General features: G+C 40.9%; 1 protein-coding gene across 1 annotated transcript in view; it reads left to right on the top strand.

Moving 5' to 3' along the window:
* Positions 1-20,564, top strand: part of ARMC8 (armadillo repeat containing 8) — a gene marked incomplete at its 5' end in the record, with an annotated part of 65,417 nt that overhangs the window by 29,309 nt on the left and 15,544 nt on the right. The window contains 6 exons of the mRNA XM_010075309.1: positions 3,829-3,921; positions 7,236-7,316; positions 10,816-10,891; positions 10,982-11,072; positions 14,631-14,691; positions 20,279-20,479. Of these exons, the coding sequence (XP_010073611.1) occupies positions 3,829-3,921; positions 7,236-7,316; positions 10,816-10,891; positions 10,982-11,072; positions 14,631-14,691; positions 20,279-20,479 (603 nt within the window). The remainder of the gene's footprint in view (positions 1-3,828; positions 3,922-7,235; positions 7,317-10,815; positions 10,892-10,981; positions 11,073-14,630; positions 14,692-20,278; positions 20,480-20,564) is intronic.

Below are 20,564 nucleotides of genomic sequence, written 5' to 3'. Positions count from 1 at the left end.
CTTTAGATCCAGGGTACACAAGTGCTTTAAAGAGAGCTGCCTAAAGGGTCGTGAAAATATTTCTTTCTGTTTGTAATAGGTATTTAAAAAAATGAAACCAAAACAAAAAAAACCCAAAGCTACGTCATCCACAGTAACTTGAATATTTCTTCCAGCAGAAATACTAGTTGTCAGAAATTCCATCTTTCCTCTTGAGCCTTTCCTTGTAGACAGGAGTTTGAAGGATAAACTGTGGGCAGTTTTGAGCAATTATGTTGGGTTTCAAAAACAAAACGGTTCTTCAGAGGTGGACACATTTGACTTGTTTTCTGTAGGAATTTAGGACTTGTACTGAGAATGGGAAGACCCATCCATATGTCTGTTGAGCTTTTTTGCTTGCTGAATAGATTCAAGCACTAAGTCAAATCCAGTCTGGTAGCCTTTTGCTTCAGCTCTTGCTACTCTATTTAAAACAAAAAGAATGAATTCAGTGGCAGAAGCCCTTTCCAGCCCTTGCATGTTACGTTACACATGTTGTCAGTTGTGATCCCGTTTCCCTTTCTCAGTGGGACTCAGTTATGATTTTATTGAGAAATCACAGGCTGTGCTCCTAATGCTGGCCTTGAAGGAAGAGGCAGGTAGCAGATATGATCTCTGCTGTGACCGAGTCTGTCCTTATGGGAAGCTTGGAGGATGAAGGCACTGCAGCTGGATGAGTTTCTCCCTGCAGTTGAGGCAGTGAGGAATGAAGTTTCAGAAATCTCGCTTTTTCCAGCTTAGGTGAGCTGGTAATGTTAAGTGAAAGGCATTCCTCCTCACTGTTCAGGTTTGAGATGGAAAACCTAATGTCACCTGGTGATCATCCAGGCTGATGAAGAAGAGGAGGAACAATTCAGAGGACAAAGCTAGCAGGACAGAGCAGCAGATGTTTCACTGATGAACCACCAGGTACTCAACGAGCAATGAAACCACACTGCAAAGTGTACACAGGTTCCACCATGCCTCAGTGATACACAGCTACTGAAGGAGGAATCTAGGTCGTGTTCTAATGCCTTACTCCTTTCAGTCCTCCTGTTTGTGATGGCTGAGCCCGTGCAGCAGGGCTGAATGTTCTCTAATCCGAACTGTTTCCTAAAAACAAGAATTCTAAAATTATGAATTCTGTCTTGGAGTGCTTGACTTTAAGTTATTTGGATAAATATAAGGATTTCAGTTCTCTGACTTGGAAAAAAAGAATAATCCTCTGTTACAAAGCAAGGTTTTAAGACTAGATCTTGCAAATTTAGCTTTAATGTTAAAAGGGAATATTGGGATCCAAGCTGGGAGATGCAGCCCTGTTGCTTCTGTCTTTCTGAATTCTGTTTGGATGGGCAGTAATTCTGTTACAGGACATGTGATTTGTCTTAAGTTGCCTGGAACTAGTCTTTGTTCGCAGACAACGTTTTAATGGATTTCTGGTTCTTATTGTTTTAACTGCAAATTATGAGTGTAGACTCGGTGTCGCTTACCAGAGCTGCTGGAAGGATGCTTTGTTACTTACATATTAATGTGAAAAACAGTAGGATTATGTAGCCTCATATTGACACATCATTACTATTCACGTTTCATTGGGAGTCAGTAGTGTCCACACATCTTTTTACTCTTCCCAGATTATTTTCTAATAAACATACCAAAATTATTATAGAAGTTGGATATATTTTAGTAGAATCAAGGGGCAAAATTAACATAATTTTCTCACAAGCACTAAGGAAGTATTCTTGCAACTTTCCAAGAGTTTTTAACCTTTTCATACCCACAACATTTCTGATCTGATGGAACAAAATGAGAAAGTGTGTAAAATATATTTCCAAAGAATCTCTCAAATGTATCCTTTTATAGTCCAGAATACCTATAATACAACTCTTTATTGGCAGATTTCAGGGAACCCTTACTCTGTTGATTGCAAGGATTTGTTAACCCTTATATGTACAATGTCATCATTGGGGGTCACAGTGATACCAGAAATGCCCTGTTTGGTATCGGAACAGCCTGGTCTCATAAATGCTAAGTTAAAATGCTTTTCATCATCCGGTATGAACACCTTCCTGGCCAGGGGCCTGCCACTGCACCATGATGCCACACTGGTCAAGGAAATGTTATCTTCTGCAAATCCCTGTGTACCATTCTATTCCCATTTCTGTAACTCTACAGTAGAGCTTCCAAACAGTTAGAGGCTCGATTTCTGTCCACTTGCATCTTTACCAAAGCTCTCCAGCCTATCAAACTGCATCAAAAAATACTCATGTGATCAATACTGTGGAAGTTTCAGGTAAAACCAAACTATTGCATGGCAACATCACTGTCTAGGATGTGAAATAAGTTTCTTAGTTCCTTCCCTGGCGCACATAAGCGTGCAATGAGCGTTGATATATGGCTGATGTACCTGGAGGAACTCCAGTGCCTAGTAAGTAGCTTTCTCTCTACAGGATGCTGAAGTGGCAAATGAGGCTGTTGCACATTGATCCTTTCCATTTATTGAGAAACATGCAGTTAGAAACAGAAATTGGTTCTATTCTGAGTGTGTTTCTTGGCTCTGTTGTCCTATTGTTTTCTGTTGAAAACAACAAGGCTGCATTGTTGGCAGCAAAGCTTTCTAAAATAAGTCTGTTAAATTTTATGTTTGTATATGTATTAAAAATAACAAAATAAAGCTTTGCATAATCTCAAATACGTGTACAAATAGGAGAGATTTATACATGGTTATTTTGCTTATATAAAAAAAAAGTCTTGATTCAAAATTTCCCAAATAATTGGGAAATAAAAGTTTTTATAAATCACTGTGTATCTCTGAGGCTATAGTCATTAAAACAATCAGCCTAGTGCTGCTTTCATTACTGTAAAAGTAGATGAGGAGCATGAAGATTTTGCTCTGATTTTAATGCACCTTTGCCTAGTCAGAGGGTTGCAATTCGTCGGGTGAAACAGAGTCTGACTTGTCTAGGGTCAGTGTAGCATTAGTTCTTTGGAAGGGAAGACTCAGTCTTTTAATTTCTTATGTTCAGCACCCGTTATCTCATGGAACTGATGTAGATTTCTGCCTTTCCAAACTAAAATAGCCAGTGTTTTCTTTTAATATCACTGCAGTTGCTGCCACTTAAAAGTACTGGTGAAAGTGACTGAAGGCTTTAAAATGCTGTGATTCTGTAACTTGACACAGAGCTTAAGTAACTGGATGTGTTTTCAGAAGGGAACTTCAGTAAAATGATTTTCTTTTGGGGGGTTTATTGGCAATTCTCCGTTATTAGTGTCACACACACTAATAGTGTCTATAGTGTATGTTTGACTTCAAGACAAAGGAAATTATTACCCCGCAGCAATTGGTTAGAAAGTGAACGCTACAGAATTCAAGGTGGACTGTACATTGTTCAGTTGGCACCTTGTTCCCCTCCTTCTCTTTTCTACATGGATCTGAAATGAAGAGTTAAGTAAATCACACTTGTAGTAAGAAAAAACTAAGACAACTCCTGGAGTAATTGCTTTCAGTGACCATGTTTGCAGTCTGGTTTTTTGCCCCATTCTTTCATTGTTTTGTCACAAAGTAAAGATTCTGGAGACAAATCCCAGAAGCTCTGCACCTAACTTGCATTGACCTTTTATTTTTTTCCATGAAGATTTGTCTCAGAACTGACACTCGTGCCTTACAGTCTGTCATATACTACTTTAGTGGTCTTGTCCTGTGTCCATACAAGTTCCAGTGGAAGGGAGAACAGTGAATGCAGAATCCACAGCACTCTTTTTAAGTGACAAACTGTGAACAAACTATGCTGAAATATAGTGTTAATACTTTTTTCTTTTCTGACTTGTTTCCAGGATGCTACAGTTGTCTCCCACCTCATGGCACTGCTCAGTAGGTCTCGATGTACGCAAGAATACATATGTCAGATCTTCTCACACTGCTGCAAAGTAAGAAAGAGAATGCGTGTTCTTTATGCAACTTGTGTTTCTGGCCTATGAGAAACGGTGTAAGGTGGTACTGCCTTTTGTGGCAGGAATGTTAGGACATCAGAGACTCAACTGTTATTGCTCTGGATTTGCTGACAAATTTTGGAAGGCTAATTTTTTTTTCTCTGGAAGTCTCAAGACAGTGTGAGCATCTCTGTGCAGAGGTCTTGCAATTGCTTTCAAGACAGCTGTTTTAAACCCAGAGAATGTTTTCCAAGAGGTACTGTAGGCTGAGCTTGTGGTGGGTTAGCCCTTGGCTCGGGGCCAAGCCCCACACACCCGCTCACACAATTCCCACCCCCATCCAATGATAGGGGAGAGAATAAAAGGGTTAAATGGTAAAGAGGACTCGTGGGTTTGAGATAAGGACAATTTAATAACTAAACTACAATAATATTAAAAACAATACTATATACAAATATACAAATAAGTGATACACAGTGACACTGCCCCCCCATCCGATAACCAAAGTCCCAGCCCGCTCCGGGCCAGCGATTCCAGCGGAGGGGGAAGAATGAGTGACACACAATGATACTGCCCCCACCCCACTCGATGACCTTAGGTAAGGCCTAGCATATATTACAAGAGGTACTGATGCTTTTATTTCTTTTTTTCCTTTATCTTAGTAGATTTATTCATTAAAGTAATAGTGACGTATCACAGCTCCTGCTCTCCTTGTTCCTGTATAATGTTCTCTGCTTAATCCTGTGCATCCATTTTCTCTCTTGATGGCCAGAGTCTTGTTTGGGCTTGTCGGGTTTCTATCTTGAGCCAGGAAATCCTTAATTTAGGTTCCTAGCATATTGCTGCTGGTTTTGGCTTTTACTGCTTCTTACTGCATTTTTAGAGTTAAAATTGACTGATGGAAGGCATTGACCCTGGAGAAGAGCCACCCTAAGCAAGCGAAAGTGTTGATTTCCAGGGGCAGCAGATGTAGTGCTTGGCACACAGAGCCAGGATTCTATCAATATGTAAGGAAATGAGTAAACTGAAATCATGTTGATGGGCAAGGCATGCAAAAATGCAAGTCAAGATTTATTTTTTAAGATTCTCTGTATCGCAGTCGATTTGTTTCCAGAGAAAGTGACGTGAATAGGTAAGCTTTGCTATTTTAATGATCAAATTAAAAAGATAAGGTGTGCGTTTGGAAACACATGGTTGTATGAATAATTTGAAAAGATAGTCCTGGAACTTACATTTGAATGTGGTGACATCTCTGCATAAGTAATCATTTCACCACTGGTTGAAGATTAAAATCTTGTATCTGGGAAAGATCCAGAATAAAGCCTGTAATCAAGGCAGCTTCCTCCCCAGCCTGTTCTGAGAATGTTTTCTTATGTGGTCATAGGCCTGGTGCTGGATCGCTGAATCAAGGTACATTTCCATTTAGTTATCTGCTTTCAAAATTTTATTATGGAATGAATTGTTAGATTGTTCTATCCTACTTGAAAATTATAATTTTATGATGGAAAGTCATGCAAAAAGTGTGATTTCTACTCCTGAAATATTATGTCATTCAATCATATTTGGAGAAAAAGATCACTGTAATAGGACTGGCTCCTGGAACTCTGTTGGTACACCCAAAGAAAAACAAAAGCAGAAGGTTTGCTATTAAATTGGTGCCTGAGCTGCTTGGAATTAGGAAGGAATGAGACATTATATTCTCAAGTTTTCACATTTATGTATGAAGCTGTCCCTGTTTATTGGTTACTGCTTAACTTGATTGTGCATTAAACAAGCTGGACTGGTGTGTGCAAACCCCATGTGTACAGATTAGATTTTTTTCACGTGCATCTAGCTAGGGAACTGAGAATACACCCAGGCGTCACCTCTGTACATGCATTTGTCCTGTTTGCCCAGAATTTACTGTCTGCATCTCATTGAAAAATCACTAATACTCGTGAATTACTAAAACTATCTGGGTCAATATGATTTCTTTTACTGTAATTTCATTCATTTTTTTTCACGTATTTTAATATCTGTCCTTCAGCTTCAACACTGGCATAGCTGTGGCTTTAAATTACTGCCTCAGCCACTTCTGTGTGCCAATGTAAGTTGTTTTCCTACTTCAACCGTGCTGTTTTAATTGCATTTTTTGGTAGAAAGCTCTTGGTGGCAGTAGCAGCTGAAGCATCTCTTAAAGCACCAGATATGTTACATCTAAAAGTAATTTTTTGCTTTTTTTCTTAGAGGTGAGGGGTGTTCTAAAAAAAAAAAAGTTATTTTGAATGTAAGAGTAATGTGATTTCAGCTGTATGTCAAATGTGAAAATAAAACGTCGCTTTTGCACACTAGGGTATGTAGATGTGCCCATAAACTTGGCGGGGTTTGAACAAAAGATTAACGAGTGAAGATACTTTCTTCACTTGCAGATTATTTAAGAAAATGCACCGAGGTATGATTAATGCTGTGACATTCTAAAAGCTGAATTTAAATTGCACATGGCCCATGCTGAATGCGACGATGACTAGAGTCATGTATCTGCTTCTAAAGAGATGTTTGTAAGTCGCAGGTGGGATTTCACAAGAGGCTGTTGAGGATTGCAGGCCCCATTGAGAATTCATGCTGTTTTTTTCAACCTCATCAGGCTGTGTCATACTGCAGAAGTTCTGAGACCTTTCTACTGCAAAAATCAGTGTTTGTGTTTAATTCCAAATGCTTTCTAAATCTTGGAAAAATATTGACACGTCAGCCATTGTTGACTTAGATCTTGAAGCCAATAAATGGGTGACGGCTGACTAGCTTTGTGGCTAAATATGTTTGCAACGAAAATAATCTGTAGAAGGAAAATATGAATCTGTCCTCAAAGTGCTGTCATGTTCTGTCTGGAAACAGTTTTAGAATTAATTCCAAGTCTTTGCAAGTCAGAATTGTGAAAATGCTTAATATTACCATCAAAGAAGACATTAGAAACTCTGGGGAACTTTTGTATGATTTGTAGAGAAAATCAGGAGCTTTTGATTGTTTCCAATATGAAGAATAGACACATAAGTACACTATCCATGTTTCTTCATTTGTATCTGTGTTTCTTCATTTGTGGAAAGTAATTTCATTGCCTATTGAAGAAAAGAGTGGAAACGATTGCCAGAAAAGGACAAATGCTATAAAAATAAGAGTTGGGCTTCTTTACTTAAGGAAGAACTTGGTATGCCAACTGATTACAAAGCAAATGTTAGTAAATCTGCCGTTAATACTTAACAGTAAGTTGCAGATAGTGGAAACGCCTTGCATGTTCTTCTAACAAAATAAACTGTGTTTTATGTTTTCCTTTGAAGGGTCCAGATCACCAGACAATCTTATTTATCCGTGGAGCTGTTCAGAACATTGCACATCTGTTAGTCTCCACCTCCTACAAAGTAAGACATGACAGTTATTTGGTGTTTTACATATATTTATGAAAGAGATCCAAGTTAAGATTATAAAAGCTATGTCTCTGCATATGAACTAGAACTATAAACAAGTATCATGTATATTTCTAGAATAACATTTGTATTTACTTGCCATGTGGATTTCTGTGAAAACAAGACCTACTGGAGTGCCCTGTAAAGTTAAAACACAGTTAATTAAACCAGAGCTGGCTTTCTTTGATCCAAAGTGTGCTGGTTTTAGCAAACCATGACACAAAACAGAACAGTCACTTAGTAACCCAATAAAAATGGCCTAATTTGAACAATAAATGAGAAAAAGAAATGAAGCCGAAGAGAAGCAAATGCGAGCTGTCCTAAACAGAAGTCTTACCTGTGAGAGCGTGGATGTGGAATATGTGGAGGGCACCAGCTACCTGTGTTTTGTGCTCACCGAATCTCCTGAGTCTCAGCTCTGTGCTCTTAATGTTTTGTAAGTCCATCCTGGACTATTTGCAAGTACCACCTCTGGGGAAAAGCATCACGCTCTGCCTGTAACTTGGTGGCAAGGAGGGTTTTCAAAGGCCAAAATTTGAAGTCCTGAGCACAGCCTTAGGAGTCTGCTGTAGATTACGTAGTAAAATGTTTGAGTGCATAAAATGCTTTCTAAGGCTTTTCTGTGTAGTTTGGTTTTTTGAGGGCTAACAGATGTCTGCTGTGCAAGTGATTTTGAAATCTGTCTGAAGCCAATCCTGTGATCTCTGAGCAGTTGAACTTTCATGGACTTTCTTATGAAGATGTCAGTTTATCCTCCTTCCCGCAAAAAAACAGTTAATACTCTGGGGTTTAACAGCTTCATTGTGGTCTTAGCTGTTTCCTTAGTGTTCTGCAGTAATTAGACATTCTCGGATTTCTGATGTAACTCACACATGCCCAGTGAGTCCCCGGCAGCTGCTGCTGCCCCCCAGCCAGCTCTCCCCAGTATTATTGTTCAGCATGATGTCCTATGGTATGGAATATCCCTGTGGACACTTTCGGTCAGCTGTCCTGGCTGTGTCCCCTCCCAGTTTCTTGTACACCCCCAGCCTACCCGCTGGTAGTGTAAGCGCTGCTCAGCAACAGCAAAAACATCAGGGTGTTATCACCATTCTTCTCACCCTAAATCCAGAACATGGTACTATACCAGCTACTAGGAAGAAAACTAACACTCTCCCAGCTGAAACCAGGACAGTCCTATAGCCAGCTGGTTCTATGAGTATCTTTCCCGTGTGTTGTATCATTACAAGTGTGCATCTTCACCACTGTGGAAAGGGACTACAGCTTTTACAGTGGCATTACACATAATGGTTTCAGGCCCATGTTTATATTTTTTTTCCAAATGCTTGCATTCCCTCTTTCTCATGTAACTACTGAGCTAATTGCTCTTAAGTAGACATTACTAGCAATGAAAGTAATTAAAAACATTATAATTACTACAACAACTCATAGAGTAACATTACATAAAATAGGCCACTTACAGCTACACTTCAGTTGTTCTCATTAGAACCTTTACCTCCCTGCCCCTGACTTTCTTCTGGCAGGAATAGATCCCTTGAGTTTTAGGTTTGCCTTTTTTCTCTGCTTTTTTGATATGCAATCTCTGCTTCCTGCTGCTTTGAAGCATGCACTGTATTCATTAGATTGTCTGAAAAGTAAATGGAAGGGTTGTCAAACAAGGCTTCTGTTCTGAAGCCAGATAGCCTGCTCTCTGTTCCTCCTGACTGAGACTTCACTACTACTGATGAGATCGTACCATGGCTGTGATTAGATATTGTAAAATTAATGCACAAAATTGTGATTGCCTTTGCTGTTGTTGCCTACCCTTGGAGTTCCATGTTTCTAAGAATTTTTGTTGAGGAGGGTGGGATGGGCTTAAACCCAATTTAGCATAAGTGCTTTCTGCAGTGATGGGATTCTCTAGGTCAAAATTGTGTTCCTTTTGCTTTGTTTTCACTCTGAGAATGTGGTAGCGGGATCGTGGAAAGACATGGACACAGTTTAAATACGTGCAATTGTAGAAGGTGAAGTCAAAGACTAATATCTGAAATGGAGAATGGCTGGAGCGCAGCCCTGAAGAGAGGGACTTGGGGGTGTCGGTAGATGAAAAACTGAACATGAGCCAGCAGTGAGCTCTCATGGCCCAGAAGGCCAGCTGGATCCTGGGCTGCATCAAGAGCAGCGTGGCTACCAGGTCAAGGGAGGGGATTCTGCCCCTCTGCTCTCATGAGGCCCCACCTGCAGTGCTTTGTCCAGCTCTAGGCCCCCCAGCGCAAGAAGGATGTCAAACTGTTGGAGCGGGTCCTGAGGAGGCCGCGAGGCTGGTCAGAGGCTGGAGCACCTCCCCTGTGAGGACAGGCTGAGAGAGTTGGGGTTGTTCAGCCTGGAGAAGAGAAGGCTCCGGGGAGACCTGATAGCAGCTTCCAGTGCTGAAAGGGGGCTACAGGAGAGATGGGGAGGGACTTTTTACAAGGGGATGCAGTGACAGGATGAGGGCTAATGGATTTAAGCTGAAAGAGAGGAGATTTAGATGAGATATTAGGAAGAAATTTTTCACTGTGCGGGTGGTGAGGCAGTGGTGCTGGTTGCCCAGAGAAGCTGTGGATGCCCTATCCCTGGAGGGGTTCAAGGTCAGGCTGGATGAGGCTTTGGGCAACCTGGGCTAGTGGGAGGTGTCCCTGCCCGTGGCAGGGGGTGGCACTGGGTGAGCTTTAGAGTCCCTTCCAACCCAAACCACTGTGATTCTATGATAAATTCTTTATCTGGGAAGATTATAATTGTTGGTCTTACTTTTGCCAAAAAAGGGGTTGTAAAGACTTCATAGCCTAGTGTGACTAGGCAACCGTGAAATATTGTTTGATTAAACCAAGACATGGTTTTGGACAGGAGGAGGAAGATCCAGCATGAAGAAGAAATTTGCAAATCCTTTTTGTACAGGTGATACCTGAGGCTGTGTAATGGCAGTAAAACTTATGGTGTATGTTTGTTTTAAGATTAGTTTAGAATCACTTTGACTGGATGGTTCTCTTTAGACATTCTATTAAACTCTCACCTTTAAAGGCTTCTGAAATATAAATCTGAATGACTTGTATTTCTGATTCTCTTATGTACTTATGACTCCTGGAAAGAAAAAGCACTATTGTTACAATCCTTCCATTCTTCTGTTGTTGTTTGCATGTTTGTGAGGCATCACAAATAAGACCTGTATTTCTGACTGTCTAGTTCCCGAGTTTTATCCTTGCTTGTCTTTTTAACAAATATTTCACAGCGTACCCTGTAGAAGGGTAATTCCAACATGGAGATCACAGGAGTCAAGGTGTGAGTTAGATGTTTCCATCTGCATTTTATTAATCTTCTACATTTTTTATTGATTATACAGCATTATTTTTTATGAGACTATACAGCACTATAGACTGATTTTGCTTTTAAGTTGGCATTTACATTTATGCTTCATTTATGTTATGTTTTTACACAGGTTCGAATGCAAGCATTGAAATGCTTCTCAGTTCTAGCCTTTGAAAACCCCCAGGTATCAATGACTCTTGTACATGGTATGTATAATGCTGCTCTTGCTTATTTGGCACTCTTTTTGTTGACTGGCTGAATTAGAATTACTTTGAGTTCTCTTTTGTTGCTTGCAGCGTCAGTTGATGGAGAATTGTTACCGCAAATTTTTGTGAAGATGTTACAAAGGGACAAACCTATTGAAATGCAGCTCACATCAGCCAAATGGTAATTTTCATCAGGAATTAGAATTAAATACTATGCAATGTAATACTTGCTTTTTAACTGTTTCCTTTTATCTTATTGCAAAGTAATATGTGATCTAAAATCTTAGGAATAATTACAGATATTATTTGCGTTATCTAAACCCTTGAAGTGGTTCTCGCCTAATAGTCTTTATAACATAACTTTCACTCTTTGTATGTAAACAGGCAAACATGTCGCTGGGCAGCAGTTTTGGCAGGACTGTGTATTCAGACATACGGATTTTCATAAGCTGAACTGCAGTTATCACAAGTAGCTTGGATTTTGTGATATGTTTTGCTTTGAATAGTTGCTCCTACAGAGCATGATACTGAAATATCACCGTGTTAATGTCCTTGTTGCACCACTATTTGGAGGACTTGGGCGACTGTGGCTGTGATGTGTTGAGAACTAAAATGATGAGAGAGCAGAGCTAGTCCCTCTTCCCAACTGTTTTAATGAAAATAGATTATTCTTTAAGCTTCATGTGCTCATGCAGTAGAATTAGTGCTATTAATTACTTTTATCGTTCAAATCAAACTTTCCCTTCTGGCGTGGGCACATTTCTGTGTGTTCATATTCATAGTGGTTTTCTATCCTGTCGCAAAACGTGACCAAGTTCCATAACAGCAACACTAGGTTTATACTCACTTCATCAGCTGTGAGTTGACCCTTTTCCTTTTGTTGTGTTGATAATAATGAAATAAGTGACTACAGGGGGTTAAAGATATAAAATTACCCATCATTATAAGCTATTAAAATCAAATGTAACTCAAGAGTTTGGTGACTGATGTATTGTTTGATTATTCTTGTAGATTTTGATGGCTTATTTTTGACCTGGATCAGTGAGTTCCCTGATTCAGCTCACCACACAATTTCACTGACACTTGTGTCAGTGCCAGCTCTCAGGGATTCTGGTGAGGAACAAGTGGGGTAGGCAGGATGGCCTCTGTAGTGTTGCCAGGTTATGATGACTTAACCCATTCATGGAAGCAGTTATAAAGACGTGTATGTGTACAGGAGTTGTCTTAGGAGGGTAATCCCACTCCAGGCGAGAGGTCCATCTGGGAACCTCCCACACTCCCTTCCAACCATGATTGGTCTATGCAATCTGGTTTTACTGGTTTTGTTAGGTAGCTCTTAATGAAGAAGGCAAGTTAAATTAACTGCCTTGTGGCAGCCTCAGTTCTGATGGATTGATGTGTTTTTTTGAGAAGTCAGAGAGTACACAGAGAATTCAGTATTGGAATTTTTTTTTTTTAACTGATCTCAAGATATGAGGCTGGTAAGCCATGATGGCAGGCTGGAATTGTTCTGGCTCTGGTCTGTCTCCTTGTTCTGGGGTGAATGCTCCCGGGAGTGTTGGGTGTTCTATACTGATCTGCTTCAAAGTGGAAGGAGTCAGGCAGACAATCCGATCTTTTGCTGTTGCTTGGCAGTACTTTGTCTCAGGTGGACATTTGAAAGCATGGAAAGAAATGATAGAGTGAAAAGCAGAAAAGAAACTTGCAGGAAAATGGAAGACAAGCCCCTGTCTTGAGTTTTCGACTGGGTTTCTGTCCATGGGTGGTCCTTAGTAGGGCACTCAAGGCCTTTGTTTCATGACAGTCCTGGGAGCTCAGTGAAGACCAACTGGCTTTTCTTCTATAAGTCCACTCCCTACTTGATTCCCTCCAAATGAGACCATCTCTCCTTTCTTTTCTTCTAATGAGAGTAGGAGGTGGAATTGTCACAGGTTCTCTTCTTTTCAGCTTCTGAATTAGACTTTACTCCTGCCTTGCCAGTTTTGGTCAATTAATCTGCAATTCCTCTCTGATTTATTAGTAGAGTCCTTAAAATGAGGATTAGGAGTGGTTTTTTTGTGCGTTTGTGAAGCTTTTTGTTAAATTTCTGTTTGAATCCAGACTGTCGTACAGGGCTATTTTAAGAGGTTTCCTTTGTTTTTCAACCATTGCAGTAGACCTGGAAGACCTGAGTTAATACCTCTTGATTGAAATAGAGTAAGGGTCCTTCACTTGAGCAGCAGTGTTGGCACAGAGGAAAGAGCAGTAAGCCTCTTGGGAGAGAGATTTGCAGCTATAAGTGGAGCAGTAACCTTTTCCTCTAAAAGTACCGGAACTGCTTCCAGCTAAGCCAAGCCTATTTTACCTGAAATAAAAATACTTTAACTTCATGTGTGAAATAGAGGTACTTTGGCAAATGGGGTCTAGCAAGATACATGGCAACTGCAAGATGGGTGCTTTCCTCCTGATTGTTCAGGTGTGAAAATGAGTATTTCCTGCTGTCAGCTGCAAGGCTGGGACACTAAAAGTTCGTAAAATGATCTCTATGCTAACAGTCAAGTCTTATGCCTTTACTTCTGAGAAATAATATATAAAAAGACTTCTGATTATGGGGTTTTAGCTATGTCTGTCACTGGTAGGTGTTCAGAACAGGAGCAGTCATGTTACCTTCTAAGAGGTGAAAGAACTCTCTTTAGGCTCTTCCACATGCAGTGGAACATGAGATGTTTACAGTAGGTTAGCATATTACTGCTCCTTAGCTGAGCAATTATAATTGACCCTTTGTACACCTTTAACTTGCCCAATTGAGAGTTGCAACATGTTAGTTTTAAATCCCTTTTTAGGGAATTCAGGTTTGTTTGGTTTTTTTTTTAACCTCAACTGTGGCATGATAAAAGCCAGTTACAATGGCTTAGTTCAAAAGCTAAAACAAAATATACTTGACTGTTCCTCCTCTAAATGCAGGACATTTATCTTCCAGCTTCATTCTGCCTCCTTGTAGTGGAGCCAGTAAAAAGTATAAACCCCATAGATGTAAAGCACTTTTATTGGTGGGTGAACTGCTTTGCATTTCTGGTAGCTTGGAGCACATGTACGGGTAGATTAACACTGCATTTGTCTGTGATGTTGTCAACATTAGAGTTTGAGACTTTGGAGTTGCCACATCCACTAAGTTGTTGTCTAATAAAGAACAAATACTGGTGTGGTTTGCTGTCAGAGGCTTAATTGGGTTCATCATTAGCAAGGATGTGCCTATTCCAGCAGTGCTAAGACGTGCCTGTGAACCAGCGTCACAACAATACCGCATCTCCTAGGCTAACGCAAAGCTTGGGCGGTTTCTGAGCTGTCAGACTACCAGCGCTGTACCGAGTCTCCCCTTATTGTTTTAAGGGCTTGCCCATGCCATGCTGCTTGCAGCAAAGGACAGGTCTGTCTATATTGCTCTTTTATCTTAATGAAAGTTGTCCATTTTGGATTTTTTTTTTGTTGTTGGTAAAAGAGGTTTGTGGTTCAGTCAAGTTTGCTAGTTGGACCTTTTTTGACCCGTGTGTGCATTGCTTGGTGCTCCAGCAAGATGCCCTGTGCTAGAAATCGGCCTGAAAGTGCGTCTGTAGGAGTTTAGTCGAGAAAGCACAAATGTATTTAAATAATGGCAGAAAAAAGGGGAGTACATTTCGTTAGTACAGTTAGTTGTTCTGCAACATCTTAAGTACGTAAAGAACAATGATAGGTGAATGTATGTTTTGTTATACTGTTACAGCCTTACTTCCATGTGCAGAGCTGGAGCAATACGGACAGATGATTCTTGCATCGTTCTTAAGGTGAGCTGGTTAAACGGTTTTCTGTTCAAGATGTTTTTCTCATGTAGGGCTATCCTGTTTTTATTTGTCTCATAAAAAGTAGCATAAAATCTGCCACACTGAAGATTTCAAAGCACCAAATTCTCCGATTTTTTTTTTTTTAAATACATTCCCTAATTTCCCTTCATATCTTCAAGTATTTATAGTGACACGGCTTTTTAAAGAAGTTTTAAATAAAGAATCATACTAAAAGGTCAATATCCAGGGATAAATATCCCAGGGTTTGACACACGTCTGTTTGAGGTTTGTAATAATTTCAGTAACTATTTTTAAGTAACATGGAAACAATGTTACTGCCTTGGTCTCTGTATGAGAACAAGGCGCTGGTTTGTCTTTGAATACCTTATTTCACAAGACTATAGGCAGAGTACTTGCACAATCTATACAGGGAGTCTGTCATGAGCAGATGATTTCTCAGGTTTCACAATGTTTTTGTACATTTGTCTGCTTCATACTTTGGCTACAGAAATTTGTTATTAAATAAAATACAAAACTGTCATGCTGAAATACTGGATTTGATTTTGATACTGTGTGTGTGTCTTTATAAGGAAATTCAGTAAAGGGAACTTCATTAGATACCTGAGGAATGTAATCTCTTTCTTAAAAGGAACACTTAGAACTACTCACAAAAAAAAAGCTGTTGATGAGCAAGCATATCAGCCAGAGATCAGATAATACTAACAACTGCTTGTTTCTCCATGAGCTATTGAAGTATTGCTGTAATACTGCAGTACGAAAACATGTTTATTTTCTTTGACAATTACAGTCAGCAGTCTGGCAGACTCCAAAGCTTTTAGTATGCTTTTAGCATCCTTCATTCCAGAAAATAACACACAGTTCAGATTTAAGGAAATGCATTTTAGATGCCTGCAAAAATAATTTTTTCCCCATGCGTGCCCCTGGACTGAGACTAAGAAGACAACATGTGTTCTTGGAATGAGTGTAGCAAGTGAAGGGCTCATCAGCAAAGCAGTCATTGTCAGGATGGTCTGTGATCTGAGACCCGGTGACTTTTTATGGGAGTTATTTTGTCTTTGTCCCCTCTGTGGTGTTCAGATCCTCTCGTGAACAGACAACTACTGAGTGTGTGCATGACCTTAGTGTGTGCTGAAGGTCCATGGCACTGCAGATGGCTGTATGTGCTGCTTAAAGCAAATGCTTTTCACCACCAAAGGCTGCTGATTGGCATCTTTTCACTGTGGTCTGTTGCAAGCCCCTCATGGCTCCTGCAAGCTTACTTTTTAAACTGGCAAACTATCACCAGAGTGTCAAGAGCTGTCCTTACATCCTACTATTTGGTAATGCTGGGGAAAGGGTAGGTTGTGTGTAAGATACTGCAATAAAGAAGCTTATTCTTTACTTTCAGTGTCCATAGCAGTAGAGTTGAACATATCTACAGCTTTTGTTAGCAGGATTTTGGTATCCATCATCCCAGGTAATGACAGCTGAAAAATCCGTATGTTGGCTGAGACAAAGGTCCATCCCTCCTGTCTTTTTACACAAGAAAGTCACAAATGCAGTTCATTCTAGTGTTGCTGGTGCTAATAGTGGCATCTGTTCTGCACAGGCATTCGGTCTTACAGAAGTACAGAAGCCAAGCTGCATCACTCTCCCTCATTCTTCTGCTTTTTTCCAAACTGACACTCAAATTCCCTGGTCTCCTTTCTCCTTACAGCACTTGTAAGCTAAGGGCTACAACTCCACACCCCCAACCTGTCTCACTCCTGCAAACCTCCTCCTTCTTTTGAAAATGTCTTCCCTTCAGCAATCCCCCACTGTCTGCTTAACCCCAGGCTATGTCCTGGTCAGGATGTGTGGTTCCAGAACTGTTCTGCTCTGGGAAGAAGAAATGGGGAATGATGGCTGTAGGCAAAGGCAGGTTGCTGTTGATAGCTGGCAGCTAACTGCGTGGAGCCGAATGGGTAACTGCAGTCCTTTCAAACCACTGGGAACTGGTTTCCTTGCCCGCCTACACCCATAGGAGAACTTTCTCATGGAAGCTGCTTCTGTGCAAATAAATGTTTTAAACTTTAGATTAAAATTTGTTGTAATACTCGAGAGTAGATAACGGAGTGAGGACAGAAGGAAGGCACAGAACCTTGCCTTCTTGTTCGAACAACTAATTTAATTTTTTCTTCTGGGGTCACTCCAGGAGCTCATAATTTTAAGATAACACACTGTCTCAGTCTGTGGTAAATCCAGTCACAAACAGTTTGACCCGTGGTGAACTGGAAGAAAGCAATACCCTCTTTAGTGTTCAGAAATTGTTGAAGGGAAGTTTGACCTTTTGCTATCAAACTTTCTTCAGTTGGAGGGCAGTCAGGGATGTGTATTTCCAAAATGGTTTTGATTTATTTTCATTGCTCTGTTTGAGTAGTGGGTTGGCCTGTAACATGTGAAAAGATAAAATCAGTTGGGATGGGGAGAAGGCAGAGAAGGCTGATAAGTAATGAATTTGCTTGGAAAGGAAATTATTTTTCTGGAATCCTAATAACAAAAGTGACCATTTGTCCAGATAACCCTGATGGATCCCAACAATACCATGTGAATTAAGTATTCCATCTTTACAGGTCATTTTCAGACTTATCTTTTGGCCAGAAAATCAGGTGTGCTTTGTGGCACTCCATCTTACACCTCTAATACTGTCCCCTGCTCCTCTGCATTAGTTATGTTGTACAGACCCACAGGTCTAATGGAACAGTTAAAATGCGTCCAGTGCTTGCAGCCAGGGCCATAATATCTAGCCCATGAATTACAAGAAATAGCTAATTTCAGGCCATTTGACGTTGGAAATAATTGGGAATCGTAGAATCATTCAGGTTGGAAAAGACCTCAAGGATCATCAAAGTCCAACCGTCAACCCCACACCACCCAACCCACTAACCCATGTCCCCAAGCACCACATCGACACGTTTCTGGAACCCCTCCAGGGATGGTGACTCCACCACTGCCCTGGGCAGCCTGTTCCAATGCCTGAGCACTCTTGCAGTGAAGACATTTTTTCTAATATCCAGCCTAAACCTCCCCTGGCGCAACTTGAGGCCGTTTCCTCTTGTCCCATCACTTGTTCCTTTAGAGCAGAGCCCAGCACCCCCCTCACTGCCCCCTCCTTTCAGGCAGCTGTAGAGAGTGATGAGGTCTCCTCTCAGCCTCCTCTTCTCCAGACTGAACCCCCCCAGCTCCCTCAGCCGCTCCTCGTCAGCCCTGTGCTCCAGACCCTTCCCCAGCTCCGTTGCCCTTCTCTGGACCTGCTCCAGCCCCTCAATGTCCTTCTGGTGGGGAGGGGCCCAAAGCTGACCCCAGGATTCAAGGTGCGGCCTCACCAGTGACGAGTCCAGGGGCACAATCCCTGCCCCGCTCCTGCTGGCCCCACTATTGCTGAGGCAGGCCAGGGTGCCGTTGGCCTTCTTGGCCACCTGGGCACACTGCTGGCTCCTGTTCAGCCAGCTGGCACCCAGCACCCCCAGGTCCCTCTCTGCTGGGAAGTACAATGTTGTTGTGGTTTAGGCATGGCATTCCACTTCTGTTCTATCTTAGTCAACCTGAAGGTCATTTTTGAGAGTTTATGTTCAGCTTTTATGATTTTATTGATATCAGTCTCAGTTTTTAATGTACCTTATGCTGGCTTAGTAATTGAAACTGGTGACATTTAATCATTCTGGTGCGGTTCTGAATTATACAGGTTAAAAACTATCATAACAGTTAAATGCCTGAAGGCTTTAAAGCAAACTTTGAAGAAACTTGCAGAGTTACAAGAAATCTCTTCTGGAATGAGGTGATTTCTGTGGGCTGCTTATTTACCAACTCTCAGCAGCTGTCTTGTCTTTTAACGAGTTCTGCCTAACTTCCTAAGGAAGCAGAAGGTCCTTAGGTGTGTCTGTGCTATTAGAACCAGTTTTCAACTGTTCAGGCTTAAAGTCTTATTTGATGGCTTAAGTGACAGATTATTGTGGTTTGACCCTGGCTAGCAGTAAAACACCTCACAGCTGATCACTCATCCTCCCTCCCTCCCGGGGATGGGGGAGGGAATTAAAGGGGTAAAGGGAAAAGAGACTCGTGGGTTGAGATATGAACAATTTAATAATTAAACTACAATAATATTGAAAATAACAATGATAGTCATATATACAAATACACAAATAAGTGATACACAGTGACACTGCTCACCACCCCATGACCAGGGTTCAGCCCGTTCCCAGCTAATGATCCTGGAGCAGGGAGGGTCCTGAAACTGTGATTCTGGAAAAAAGTTAAGACCCCAAGTGTCTGACCAAGAGAGGGCTGACTCAGAGAACGAGAGCAACCCCAGAGTGAGAGAGAGCTTCCTGAAAGGTCCTCACCTTGAGACTGGGCATGCTGTGCAGGGTATGGAATATACCATTGGCTAATTTGAGTCTCAGTCCTAAACCTAAGGTCGAATCCTGGGCTGGTCACTGGGGCTGTGCTCCCTCCCGACTCCTGCCGCTGCAGACACGGGCACAGCAGAGAAGCTGGAAAGTCCTTGACTGTCCTGGCAGCAACTATAAACTTCATAGTGATTAATAACGTAATAATAATTTAATAAATGAAGACAAGTCCTATAACTCTGCTTCCTTACCTGTGGAATGGAGATATTTATTGATTTAATCATTTGAACAGTCAATCGTTAAATTTTATTTTAGGTCCCCAAAAACATAACTCTGAGAAACATTTTATACTAGCACAATTCTGTTGAAATCAATGGAGTAATGCAAGCAAAAACCTTGATATTATTCCTCATCTGTTTTCATACTTCTGTCTGGTGTGTCTTGAGTGAACAGAGTCCCAACCACTGGAAAACTGGTCTTCCCAGAGTTAAGTGCCTTCCACTGACCTTCGGGTAAAGAAAGATTTGATTGTTGTAATAAAAGTGTTGCCATAGCACTGTACCCAGGGTAGGGGGTATGTCAGGGTAAGGCAGAATGGACCTGTATTCCAAGTGTTTTTCATTTCTGGTTGATCCAAATACACTACTCAGGAGTAGTCCTCCCTTCCCTACTACTCCTAGCAGCCAGCATGGGTCAAGGAAGCCCTTGAGATTATTTTTGACTGCATTGTCCTTAGTCAGTCCTAGATTGCAGAAGGGTAGGAGCCAAGTACTTCTCGAGGGCAGCTTGGATGCTTTTGGTTCTTGTGTGTAGTAAGAATAAACCTGTGCAAATATGAACTTCTGAGGGTTTGTGGTTTTTGGGGGTTTTTTTAGCTTCTGCAAAACTTTGATCATGGTCACTTCTAAGCGTTGCGTTCACGCAGACTAATTTGGACTGCATGAGAAGTTGGTTGAAAGGAGCCTACTATGTAGTTAGTAATGCCTGAACAATTTCTGTGTGTGTATAGTCTTTAAAACCACTTTAAAACCAAAAATCTTTTTGTCTAAAGGTACAGATCTAAATAACATTGTTAAGAAAGAATTGTTCTAGGGTAGTTATTTGATTTTTTGGTTTGTGAGCTTCTTTATGAATGTAGCTGCACTAAACAATGGTGGTTTTTTTGTTTTTGTTGGTTGTTGGTGTTTTTTGAAACTTTTCAGACTCTGCCGTGTTTGGTTCGAATGTGTAGTAAGGAAAGACTGCTGGAGGAGCGAGTTGAAGGAGCAGAAACGCTGGCCTATTTGATTGAAACAGACGTGGAGCTTCAGAGAATCGCCAGTATTACTGACCATCTCATTGTCATGCTTGCTGACTACTTCAAGTATCCCAGCTCAGTGAGTGCAATCACTGATATCAAGAGGGTATGTTTCCTTACCCAGTTCTGAAGCTTTGAAGATGTACAAAAATAATAATAAATGGGCTCAGGATATTTTTTATTTCTATTTA

The sequence above is a fragment of the Pterocles gutturalis genome, unplaced genomic scaffold, assembly GCF_000699245.1.
Source record: "Pterocles gutturalis isolate BGI_N339 unplaced genomic scaffold, ASM69924v1 scaffold17902, whole genome shotgun sequence".
Classification (NCBI taxonomy): Eukaryota; Metazoa; Chordata; class Aves; order Pterocliformes; family Pteroclidae; genus Pterocles; species Pterocles gutturalis.
The sequence above is the reverse complement of the archived record's forward strand: the minus strand, read 5'-3'. Positions and strand labels throughout refer to the sequence as shown.